This window comes from Neodiprion fabricii, chromosome 4 (genome assembly GCF_021155785.1).
Source record: "Neodiprion fabricii isolate iyNeoFabr1 chromosome 4, iyNeoFabr1.1, whole genome shotgun sequence".
Classification (NCBI taxonomy): domain Eukaryota; kingdom Metazoa; phylum Arthropoda; class Insecta; order Hymenoptera; family Diprionidae; genus Neodiprion; species Neodiprion fabricii.
In genome coordinates, this window is record NC_060242.1 from 37,088,943 (window position 1) to 37,100,981 (window position 12,039).

Sequence of the window (12,039 nt, forward strand, 5' to 3'; positions counted from 1 at the left end):
TGTATTTCCAACCGTTCTTCTGGTCGGAATTAAAGTGGGTGAAAATTAGCGGGCCCAGGAGTGAAGGAATGGGGGCTGAAAACCCGAAGCGACAAATACTCCACCCGGTAAGTTTTAATTGATTGAAACAGAGACGAGATTGAGAACTTAGATCGAGGCGAGTTTGTGTCGAGGCCGCAAGGCGGTGTGAAATAAACGAGACTGTGTAAACGGTGGAAATACCAACGACGTGTTTTCGACGCTGTCACGGTAACGACGGCGCTCTTGGAATTTCGTACAATATTCATCCGACACTTAATTACTCAAGTATTTTGTGAGGAGGGTAAAATTTGGTACGAAACAACCCCTGGCTTCGGGTCTCAGGAGGCGGGCGTCAATACCTTCCCGGCGCTTTGTGGAAGCCCGAGAATTCCCGGAGCCTGATAACCCGACATGTGTATAACGATAAGCCTTTTTATACCATACAATCCCGAGATTTCTGGGACCCGCACTTAAGGCCCGGTACAAGTGGGCGACGAACCGCCGTTTTATCGCGCAGCGAGTCGAGTTTTGATCGAGTGATAAACGAGCGTCTGCAAGAGAAGTCCACATAACGCCCGACTTCACGTCTTAGATTTCCATCGCCGAGAAAAATGTCCTCTCTCGGTCTTCGGTTCGCGAATTTTTTGCAAACTCCGGGCCCGTTTCACAGATCCTGAACCCCATCGACGCCGGCTCGTAAAACGTTGGGAATGGACGCTTCCACCGCGTGCTGCACGTGCACCGAACCCTTGGAACGCGTTACACATCCGGTACCAGTTGAGTGGGACGCAGACAACATGATCAAACACTTTCCCAGGTCAGTGTTGGCCCTTCATAACCACTACGCATACCTATCTACTCTCCTGCGACACTCGCTATCGCGGCTTTCACACCGTGGAAACAGGATTATCATTCACCCAGCACTTCTCGAAGCGCAGGAGCTGGCACGCGGACGAGCCAAGACGACACTGGGAAATGCTTCAGCACTGCGAAAAAGTCACGTTTCCAAAGCCCCTTCCCGATATTCCCCTGCAAACGAGGGAGGTATTCGCGATAGAGATTTCTTCACCACCATTCGCGAGTTTTAACCGAAATTTTTACCGCGGATGGTTCAATCGTACATTCGTTGACATGTAAGAGCGGAAACGTTCGAATTTCAGGCCCGTTTTTATTGGCATCTTTACGAAGCCTCAGCGAGACATGAGCCGTTTTATCAACAGGAACTTAACAAGACGATTCTCTCCGCGTTGTTCAGGTACAGGTGCCTGCCTTACATCGTTCTATGATTCTTCTGACAAACAACACTTCTCCGCAGGATGATCAACAGGGGTAAATCCTCCAAGGAAGTCATTCTATCCGATCGGTTGTTCAGACTGAACACCTTCGATTACCTTGGTCGGAAAAGCCTCGTCGATGGGCTGGAAAAATACGTTAGGTAATCCATTAACATCGCAAATTTGCTGTCTGTTCTTTCAATCAAGTCTTTTCGGTGCATATTGTGTTCAGATCACTTGCTCCTTATGTTCAGCTTCTAGGCTTTCCACGCTGTCGAAAGCCAAAAAGTTTTCCCAACTCTACCTCTCGATTGTATTTACACACCCAAAGTTTCTCCGACCAGCCAGCAAAGGAGAATAGAGTCATTCTGCATCGACGGTTTGGGATTGTCGCGAAAAGAAGGCCTTCGCCTGGTGACCGCACTCTTCAATTCGCGAAAAACCGTGACACATTTTTACTGCTGGCGAGCTTTCAAGCGCACTGAAGGACCGCTGCTGGTGGATACGGGTCACCTGGCGGGTTCTGGCCTCTACAAGGACAGGGTGCCCAGAAAACAGGACTGGTTCACGGCCATCGGTTGCCTGGACGCGCTCACCACCTTATCTATGAACTACGCGTACCTGGCAACGCCCGATGGAGACCTGCTCATCGCTTTTTCCAAGTGATTATCCCACGGCTCTGCCGAAAGTGGTCGGGGACAAAGTTTTTTCTTTTTTTTTCTTCTTTTTTTCCTTTCACAAATGGCAACTGCATTGATGACGAAGTAACGTCTTCTGGTTAAAAAAAAAAAAAAAAAAAAAAAAACAACAACAAATACAGGAAAATCGGGCTTCACTGGCACTGGCTTCAGCTGCTCTGCCTGCCGGAGGAAATTCCGAAAATAACTGATCCTGGCGACGGTGTTGGCGGCTATGCTATCCCTGACCTTGCTTGGATGGAGGCGAAACTTTGGGCGCCATGCCTGAAAGTTCAGTTTGTTTTCGGTAAGGTTCTGTAATTAGGTCACATTCGCCAGTTGTAATGAACTTTAGTCTAAGTCCGGATCTTGAGACAATAAAGTCACCAAATACTTTACGATGCAAGAATAAACTCTGAATGAAAAAGAAAAATGTTTAAAGCATTTCGAGCAAATTGGGATGCAACTTCATCGGTGCTTTTACCCTAAAGTTGACGCAATAGTGAGTAACTGATAGAACGATCCAATCGCACCATTATTATCTGATGATAGATCAACCTTTCAGTTGGTATTCCGGAACATGAGAAGCACAGAAAGTTTCTCACGAAACACACTCCGGTACACTCATTCGTGATGTCAACCGACATCGACTTGCAATTCCGCCAACCTTGGTACCTCGGCTGTACCATGAAAATGATCTGGACGTGGTACCCGAAGACTTTGGGTAAATTGATGACTATGTCAAGCATGAACATTGCGGTTTATGAAAATTGTATCAATTGGATTCGATAATGAAAAAAAAAACCGGAATTTCATTTATAAAAAGAAAAATATCTTGCTTCTCAATTGCGATAACCAAAGGCAGAAAAATCGTTGTTTCTCCCACTAACGATGAAAGCACGTTACATCCTCTCACAAAAGTCAGAGGTTTTACTGCTGCCACCTACTGGCTAACGGTACGAGTTGCATGAACTCCGTTCAGACGATCAACGAATTCTGTCGATACTCCAGACTGGATCAATTTCTAGATTTTAAATTTGGTTTCACATATTTCAGGAATAATCAGATATTCACCATACGCTTGGGCGTTGAATCATTGGGTTTCGTCGCATCGTTATAAGCGTGTAATTACACGTCATTAAAATGATGTCCCTAATTTATTTTCAGTTTACATTTACCTACAGCTGTGGCATCATCGTGAGATTTTCGATATCGAGTTGAAAAAGCTGTTTCCCCTTGTACCAAAATTAAGGGTGTTCGAATTCGTTGGTGAAATTCGCAGGATAGAAACTCTCTGTGCGATGTGTGGCCAAATTCGGGACGAAGAGTGCAGTATGTAGCATTGTTATAACCGTTTACAGAAAACAAAAACAAATAATCAATTCCAATATACTTTTACTGACAAAAAAAAAACGCTTATATGTTGTTACAGAGGTTAATTACCTCAGCTTTCAGCTTCAATATCCAATAGCTGATCAAAGAGGTCGCGAAGAATGGAAGAGCGATATAGACGGTTTGATAAACTGCTTCAGAGACACGTTCAAGGAAATGAACGTCAAGTTCGAAGTGAGCTTTTATCCGTGTTAAAATGAAAAGCACTGGATTAAACGGCAATGAACCTGCTCCCATGTAACAGCGTCCGTATTTATGTAGGGTGACGTCTATGTTCAATAAAATGTTTATCGATTCTTCATTCATTCTTTCAATTCCACACCTTCATCTACAATTAATCATTTGTACCTGCCCGCACGGCCTTACAAGTTGCTTTAATTAGAGAAGCGAAACTCCACTTCAATTATCTTTTAATTTTTCAAGCTAAAGTTATACAAAACAAAGTCCCCCACTCGGTTCTGCCTAACACTCATGGGCATTATTTTTCTTCCATCTCTCACTCACGTTCTCTCCCTTTGCGATTTGTTTTTAATTTTGTACCCGTGGTTTGATGAGAAAACTTTATATCAAACTTTTGCCAAAGTTTAGACTAATTATGAGCTGTTCACTCGGTGTACAAGATTTTCGATGGGTCGAGAGGAAAGCGAAACGCAAGGCTGATAATAATTATCGAGTAAAAATTGGACCAGCTAAAATACACCTAATGACCGTAACATAATTAACAAACTTTCTACCGAATCGAGAAATGACTTTTCAAGTGTTTGAATAACGTGGTTCGTTATGTATCGTCTCAATAATCAACGGTCCTGAATGATTTTTTTTTTCTTGTTTCCATTCAACACCAAACAGGAGCTATAAAAAGAAACTCCAGGACCTTTCCACCGGTGTTAAGAGGAATCCGAGCCTCCGTAAAGTGCGACAAATCGTATTTCACAATTCTTTCACTACCTAAATTATGAAATCTCTTCAAACTTTGGAATAGGATAGAATTTACGATTGTGCTTATGGATAGGCTAAGAAAATTTGGAAAAATTGATGGAATCACTCAAGTAAATTACAGCTGGTATTCGCTCAATTTTATGTACGCTACTGCAACTGAATCGAATATTTTTTGTATCTTATCATCAATTTTACAAACTCTTCTCAGTCCACCGACAAGCGTAATCATAAGCCTTATCAATTGCCAATGTTTACAAAATACATAATTACTCAAAAATGGTAAAAGTTATAAAATGCGATTTGCCGCATTCGACGGAGGTCCGACATCCCCTCAATCATCCGGGAACTTCCATCAGCCGGAAACATGCAGAAGAAACGAGGCGATATTCTGGTTCGACGACAGTAGGAATCAGCTGTTTGGTGTCCGCATCAAAGGTAGGATACTGTAAGGCATATATTTTGATCCTTTGGCCGTACGTACGTCTGGTTAGCCGTTCGAACAGCGAAGTGTAATTACGCTAATAAATCCAAACGTTTATATTTAGGTCGCATTATTCACTTAAGGAATACTCCGCAACGGCCGGCTTACAGGCCTGCAGGACCTCCCCACCCCCGTCACTTATCCCCATTGCCCATTTAACCAGAAAATTGTCATGATCATACAATGCGTACCGACATCGTTATAGTTATTATAATAGCTCGGGTATCTTGCCCGCTCACGCAAAACAGAGACAAGTCTATCCAAACGCGAAAGTGGACAGTCGCAGTTCTTTTGTCTCCTCAGTACTGCAGGACGGACGCGATCTGCTCTTTGCGAAAAGCTCTGAAGAGGTCGAGCTTCTTACTTCAGAAGATACTCAAGTCTGCTCGAATCACGCGTAATACTTTTTGCCTTTTTTACCCTAACGAACAGTGTGCACAAACATTCGTTCACCAATTGACCAGGCTATTTTCGAAATCCAAACGCGAAATAATTTCGACTCCATTCTCGGGGTTTCTTTTGTTGATTTATGGTAAAGTTCATTGTGGAATAAGGTGACGAGTTTAATTGGTGCGAAGTAATCGAGATAATTATTCAGATTAGATTTGGTACTTATAAATTACGGTTGGTGAGGAAAGTCGAAGGTTCCTCTCATTCGGACGGACGAGCATTTTTTGCAAGGGAGAAACTTTTTTCGCTGAAATAAAATCATCTCTCCGTAATGGCATCCGAGGGCTTGGCCAACGAGCTATTGTCAGATTTAATGCCGACTGTTCAGGAGATGAGCCGGTCCATGCAAAACTTTGGGTTTCCCGACTACGCGATATTCATCACGATGCTGGTCTCGTGCGGTGCCGTCGGGGTCTATTTCGGATTCATCAAAAAGTCATCGGGCGAAGACGAGTACCTTGTCGGTGGGAGGAATATGAGCACATTTCCGGTCAGCCTCAGCTTGATAGCCAGTTTTATATCCGGCATTTCACTCCTCGGAACCCCCACCGAGGTCTACGTTTACGGTGTTACTTACCTCTTTGTTGGTGGCGGCGTCGTCCTCATGGGTATCGTAATGACCACCGTTTACCTACCAGTTTTTCACGACCTCAAACTGACCAGCACCTACGAGTACCTTGAAAGACGTTTCGACAAGAAGACCAGACTCTTCGGGTCGGTTTTATTCACTATTGGAATCGTAAGTTGAATAAAAATAAAGTATACAATATTTTCACTCGATTTAGACTTGCTCAGGAATGTTACGTTTCAATTATTGCACATACTCAAAAGCTTATACAAGATGCAATGATACTTTCACCAGTATTGAATCGCATTTTTAACTTTTACTACCATAATTGCCAAACACTGTTGCAACAGTGTTAATATTTCCAAATCTAACGATTACAGTTCTGGACTTCCATGTAGCATTCAAGCAAGAAAATTTTTGCCCTCAGTGAAAAGACCAAGTTTTGCTTAAAATCACCGTAAGGTGTATAAATCGGCAATACAATTTATCATCAAGTAGTTATTGTGTAATTTGCCACTCGACTAACCACTGGATATGAATGGTAACGAATATTAGGAAACAAAATTTAACAATTGCGTTGTGTGAATGAAAACAAGTGCCCAGTTTAACGTGTCATTTATGTATCGTCTTAGACGAAGCTTAGATTTCTTGCGTTGATAGTCACTTTGTCTCCGGAATTTCCGTTTTTTCTCTTAAAAAGTCGAACGCCCAACTAATGAGAACATACGAGTGCAATTACTCGGTTCTTCGGCAGCGCAGCTGAAACGTGAGCCCACAGGAAGCTCCTGGGAAATTGGTCACGACTCGCCTTACTAATTATAATAATTCATGTGTAGACGCGATAACTGTCACGAATCAAGGGTATCATGACCGGCCGCCCACTTGCGAATTCTTAAGCGTGCCTATCACGTCTCGCAAACTACGCGCGGTCAAATTATTGCTGTCAACACATATCGCGCAAGCTATGTTTCATGCCTGAATCTTTCGTAAAAATGATCTACAATACTGGGTGTACTCTGTGAGCCTTCGTCTAAACCAATTTCGTCTAAAATCCCAAAGACGTGGACGAAAGTTATAAAACAGCTGATAAATACGATAATTACCGATAACGCCAAGTTTCAAATTGTACATACTGCATCGCATTCTGAATGTCCTTGTCGTCCTTTCTCATATCCGTGGATTCAATTATCTCCAGAAGCGAATGAAAGAGGGAGAGAACCACTAGCTAAGACTAGGAGTGATTCACCCGTCCATTTTATGCGCCAGGATTTATCTTTCCTCTTCACTTGCAGATAACCTGGTTACCCATAGTGATCTACGTTCCAGCACTGGCTTTCAATCAAGGTAAAAATTACGTTCGAATCAAATAACGATTGAAACTGAATTCTTACAAAGTGACCTGAGTACCACTTCTCTTCACTTTTCAGTTACCGGAATAAACGTTCACGTCATTACGCCCTTCGTGTGTATCGTCTGCATCTTTTACACTTGCGTGGTAAGCATATTGAGCAAGATTTATTTCATAAGTAGTACCGTCCAATTATGCTGCAGTCTTGTTCCTCTCAATTGTGAACGCCTCATGATCTGTCCAACTTGTTAATCTATTAATACTCTTCCATCCTATTGCGCAGGGTGGTCTCAAAGCCGTTGTTTGGACAGACGTCATTCAGACCGTCGTTATGTTTGGCGCAATACTGCTGGTCATCGTCAAGGGTACCCTAAATCTGGGCGGCATGGAAGTGGTAATCCAGAGGAACTTGGAGTCCGGAAGACTCGAGTTACCAGAGTAAGTACGAGCGGTAATATGCCCGTCCATTCAAGCACAAGGCAGACGAAACGCTACTAAAATCGGAGCGGCCCCATCCACCTGCAATAAAAGAAACATGTATTAAAGTCTACTCCCACCACAATTAAATGTACAAGAAAATCGAGTCTGTCAAATTAAAATTGCAAATACTCTAGAGGTGGCAGCTGGTCTCAGCCTTCGATCGAATCCCTTGTCTGTAATGGATAAACACGTTTGAACTTAAGTACATTGACCTCCAAATGCTAGCAGGGTCAGTGGTCCAAATTATGACCCATCAACGGTGCAATTCAACAATTCTTTCGGTCACTCGTGACGTGTACACAGGCACAGCTGGAGTATATTTATAGCTCGTAGCTTATTACCTTGTGGATAAACAATATGTAAACGATACCAAGTTTTTTGTTTTTTAAACTTTCACTCACCGAACGTTCTAACGACCTTCGCACCCAATTAGCACGGACTGGAACCCCCTGACCAGACACACGATTTGGGCATTGATTTTTGGCGGCTTTGGTCACTGGCTCCAGACGTCCGCCGTAAATCAGAACATGATCCAGCGTTATCTCTCACTGCCAACGCTCGTCGCAGCAAAACGGTAGGAAGGTGATCTCCCACTAAACCCTTTGAAGACGTTTTAATTAACGAAAGTGATTCGGAGAGTTAAATTAAAATAAACTCCCTCAGGGCTGTCTGGATCTTCATCTTTGGCGCCCTCAGTCTGGTAGGTGCCTGTGGCTACGCCGGCATGCTCATCTACGCCACTTACCACGAATGCGATCCTCTCACAACAAAGGTGAGGTGCAATTAACTGCGTAAGCTGGAATTAAAACGAGTCTCAGACCGATCAATTCCAAGAGCAAAGAAACCCTGCCCTCCCGGCTTTGATCTTCGCGAGATCAGAACACGGTGTCTGGCCGTGATCCGTCCGGAATAATATCGTATAACAATGTATCTCGCCCCATACAGCTCGCTCGAGCCAAAGATCAGCTGCTCCCCTTATTGGTGATGGATATCCTCGGCGATTATCCTGGACTACCTGGCTTATTTGTCGCCGGAGTATTCAGCGCTGCTCTCAGGTTAGTTGAAAAGATCCTCAACGATGGGAAATATTCTTTGACGCGTAATCTATCGTTCTTCGCAACTCGCTGTCTTGTCGCGAATGTCTACTACAGTCTTTCAAAGTCGAATGCACATAAAAGTTGGTGTCCCTAAGCCTCTGCCTCTCAGGGAAAGCGGTTGTCGTAAAGTCGACATCGAGTCGTTTATTGAAAGTCTTCCAAACTTGACATGATAATATCACCATTACAAGCCGAATCAACACTCGACAATATTTGTATTTCGAATGACTGGTCAACTTCTAGAACAGAAATAAAAATATCGAAGATGATACCGTTCAACGATAGTTCCGATCACTCAGTCATCAAAAGTAACATATGTATGTATATTTTTGTCAGTCCGCCATCATCATTGATATTTTCAGCTCACTGTCGACGGGTCTGAATTCGATGGCAGCCGTGGTGATAGAGGATTTCATAAAACCATTTCGGAAGAATGCGTTCAGTCCTAAAGTCGCTGACCTTCTGATGAAATTGACCGTTGTTACTCTTGGAACTCTTTGTGCCGGACTTGTGTTCGTCGTTGAAAGAATGGGCACCCACGTTCTTCAGGTAAGTGGTAACAGATTCGATAACTTCTGCTCAATCCGAAAAAGGATTCACGGTGTACCTCGTTAAAATCGTTTTCGATTACACAGTTGTCCATGAGCCTGGGCTCGATTACTAACGGACCGTCTCTAGGAATCTTCACAATGGGTATCCTCTTTCCGTGGATAAATTCAATGGTAGATAACTTTGATCTCTTGTCAACTGCCATATGGCACAATAGATGTAATCCGAATGACCTAATTAGTGCGATTATTGGATTTTCGAAGGGAGCTTTGATCGGCGGTGCCTCTGGTCTGGGTGTAATGGCGTGGCTGAGCATCACGGCACAGGCTGCCATTTCGTCCGGTCATTTGAGGTGTGTATTTCGCGTGCACGCGTGTACGTGCGAGTGGACGTAGGAAATTAATTAACGCCCGAGTTCATGCGCTACCAAGGCTTCACGTTCGCTCGTTTCAGGTTCGATGAGAAGCCCGTAAGCACGGAGGGCTGCACCTACACCTTCCCAAAAGTGGAGAACCTGCTTTTGTTCTCACCACCGAACGCCGTCTTGAATGGAACAGACGAAGTCATTGTCTCGTAAGTGAGATTCGCCGGTTCTTTCCTCCTCGTATACGGGCTTATTACATAATCGTAGGAGCCACCCACTCCCGATCTCTGAGTTCACAATGCAGTCGACTGTTGGATGCAGACCTGAACCGGCGCGCAGCTGCCACGGCTGCTTGGAAATTCAGATTTCAAATTTGAAACTTTATTATTTACTTATTCATTCCGGGCATGCGGCGACGCTCTTTGGTCTCTTCACTGTCCTCCATGACGGGGGTTGTACAGTCAGAGCACGGAAAGTGTGGCAAACGGATTAAGGAAATCGGTTCGACCCTCAAAGTCGAGACCATGTTTCGCGGCCTCGCTGTCGACGCACTTTCGATTTAACCCAATTGTTTCAGAGAGCCATGGGCGCTGTATCGTCTGAGTTACCTCTGGTACACGTTGGCGGGTGCGCTCGTCTCGATGAGCGTCGGTTTGTTGGTGAGTATTGTGTCTTTTCAAGACACAAAGAAACTGGACCCGTTGCTAGTCGCTCCGTTCGTCAGGCGATACCTGAAAGCTCGTACACACAACGTTGATGAGGAAAATATGCATCGCATGATCAGCACTAGTCAGTCTGCTGAGGAGGTCCCGGCAAAACATTGAAGTTACATTGCAGATGGTACGGTACTGTATTGCTACATACCTGGCTCCCTGATTATTGCTAGAACTAAATTTCTCGGTTTGCAGTAAAATTTTCTACCCACGCCCGTAAGGTTGACTGTAATTTTAGATATTGCAACGGTAGCACAAGATAGCACTATTTTTCGGTTGATTCTGCAATATTTACTATGGGTCAGGTTCCGCTAATATTGTGACGCGTACTGCCGTGCCGCAGTTATATTTTATTTCGGTGATTCAAGGAGTATTTCTGGCGCAGTTTTTCTTAGTACGTGGGAACAATGGATGAATCTCGATGAGAGCCTATCTATATGTTTTATTTGCGAAGGCATGGAATTCTTGTCGGCACTTCTTGACAGTAATCGTTGGGTCGTAAATTTATAGCTAAACTGTAGACGTCTGTGAAACCAGGCACTGCCAGAAATGATGTTTGCAGTGCCTGTAATATTGATTTGCCGGCGATCCGAAGGATTCGAAGCGACGGTGATTTCATACATAATATATCATATTTTATTCTCGATATTCGAAATCAATGTGAATTAGATCAGAACATACAAATAACATTTATAAATTATAGGCAATCTAATTTTTAACATATTAATACTGAATTAAACTTAAATTTAACACGAATTACGTGCACTGCAGGCATTCGCGGTGTTATGATTACTTTCAATTAATTTATTTATAGTGAAGTCAAGTCACTTTAGTCGATCTAAAGCTGAGCTTGTTTTTCACACAGCTGCTATTTTCAAGGTACATTTGTTTTGCTAAATAAAAATATGATGGGTTATCTCCGTAAGGATGAGCTGAGCATAAATAAATTGTGTTTCCACTGTTGGTATGCACGTAATTGTAGCTATGTATAGTTACTTCAATAATTAAATTACTATAGCATTTTTATTTTAAGGATTAATTTTTTAAAAGCTACATTATATTAGATTTATTGGTCAGCACAAAAGTAATATACTAATATGCGGCCACGTAGAATAAATTCACCGGAAAATGCATTCGAATTCAAGAGAAGAATTAGAAAAGGCTGTAAGTGGCATTATGGAAAAAAAAATTTCTTCACAAAACACTAACCCTGGAACATACATGCTTTTTAAATTTTTTTTTATATTTAAGCAAATGGCATTCCAGCCTGTTTTAATTCTTCTCTCCGGTCGTTACGAGGCTACACTTGAAAATACATTAATACTAAGTTAATTGTTCTTTTCTTTTTTTGTATTTTGTCTTTTTTCTTTTTTTTTTTTTTTTTTTTTGTGAGTCCTTTCTTTTTTTCTTCTCACTTTATTTCTTACGATTTAGAATTGTAGTAAATTTAGCTAATTTTGTTACCGATGAACATAGGTCATAGCCACTTTCTTATTATATACCTTTGTACTGTAAGTCAATCTCTCACAAGCTTCGGAAAGTCATACATGTAAGCGGGTTTTTCTCTCTCTCTCTTTGACAATAATATTTGTGTTGGAAATTAATTATTTAAGTTAAACGAATTTTCCTATTACGTGTACAATTACGACTACATGTATGTCGTATATAATATATATTAATATAGTA

At 42.5% G+C, this 12,039-nt stretch overlaps 2 protein-coding genes across 2 annotated transcripts; both read left to right on the top strand.

Moving 5' to 3' along the window:
• Window positions 1-731: 731 nt before the first annotated feature.
• On the top strand, window positions 732-3,647 carry LOC124180734. The gene is made up of 7 exons (XM_046566481.1): window positions 732-838; window positions 1,337-1,456; window positions 1,640-1,957; window positions 2,116-2,279; window positions 2,538-2,696; window positions 3,140-3,304; window positions 3,405-3,647. Exons 1-7 carry the CDS (start codon window positions 732-734, stop codon window positions 3,557-3,559), a joined length of 1,188 nt encoding a protein of 395 aa, XP_046422437.1. The 3' UTR covers window positions 3,560-3,647.
• A 1,397-nt stretch (window positions 3,648-5,044) lies between these two features.
• On the top strand, window positions 5,045-12,039 carry LOC124179927 (sodium-coupled monocarboxylate transporter 1-like). The gene is made up of 12 exons (XM_046564802.1): window positions 5,045-5,973; window positions 7,095-7,146; window positions 7,230-7,297; window positions 7,434-7,588; window positions 8,064-8,204; window positions 8,294-8,402; window positions 8,576-8,685; window positions 9,090-9,276; window positions 9,363-9,449; window positions 9,540-9,628; window positions 9,730-9,849; window positions 10,218-12,039. Exons 1-12 carry the CDS (start codon window positions 5,506-5,508, stop codon window positions 10,462-10,464), a joined length of 1,833 nt encoding a protein of 610 aa, XP_046420758.1. The 5' UTR covers window positions 5,045-5,505; the 3' UTR covers window positions 10,465-12,039.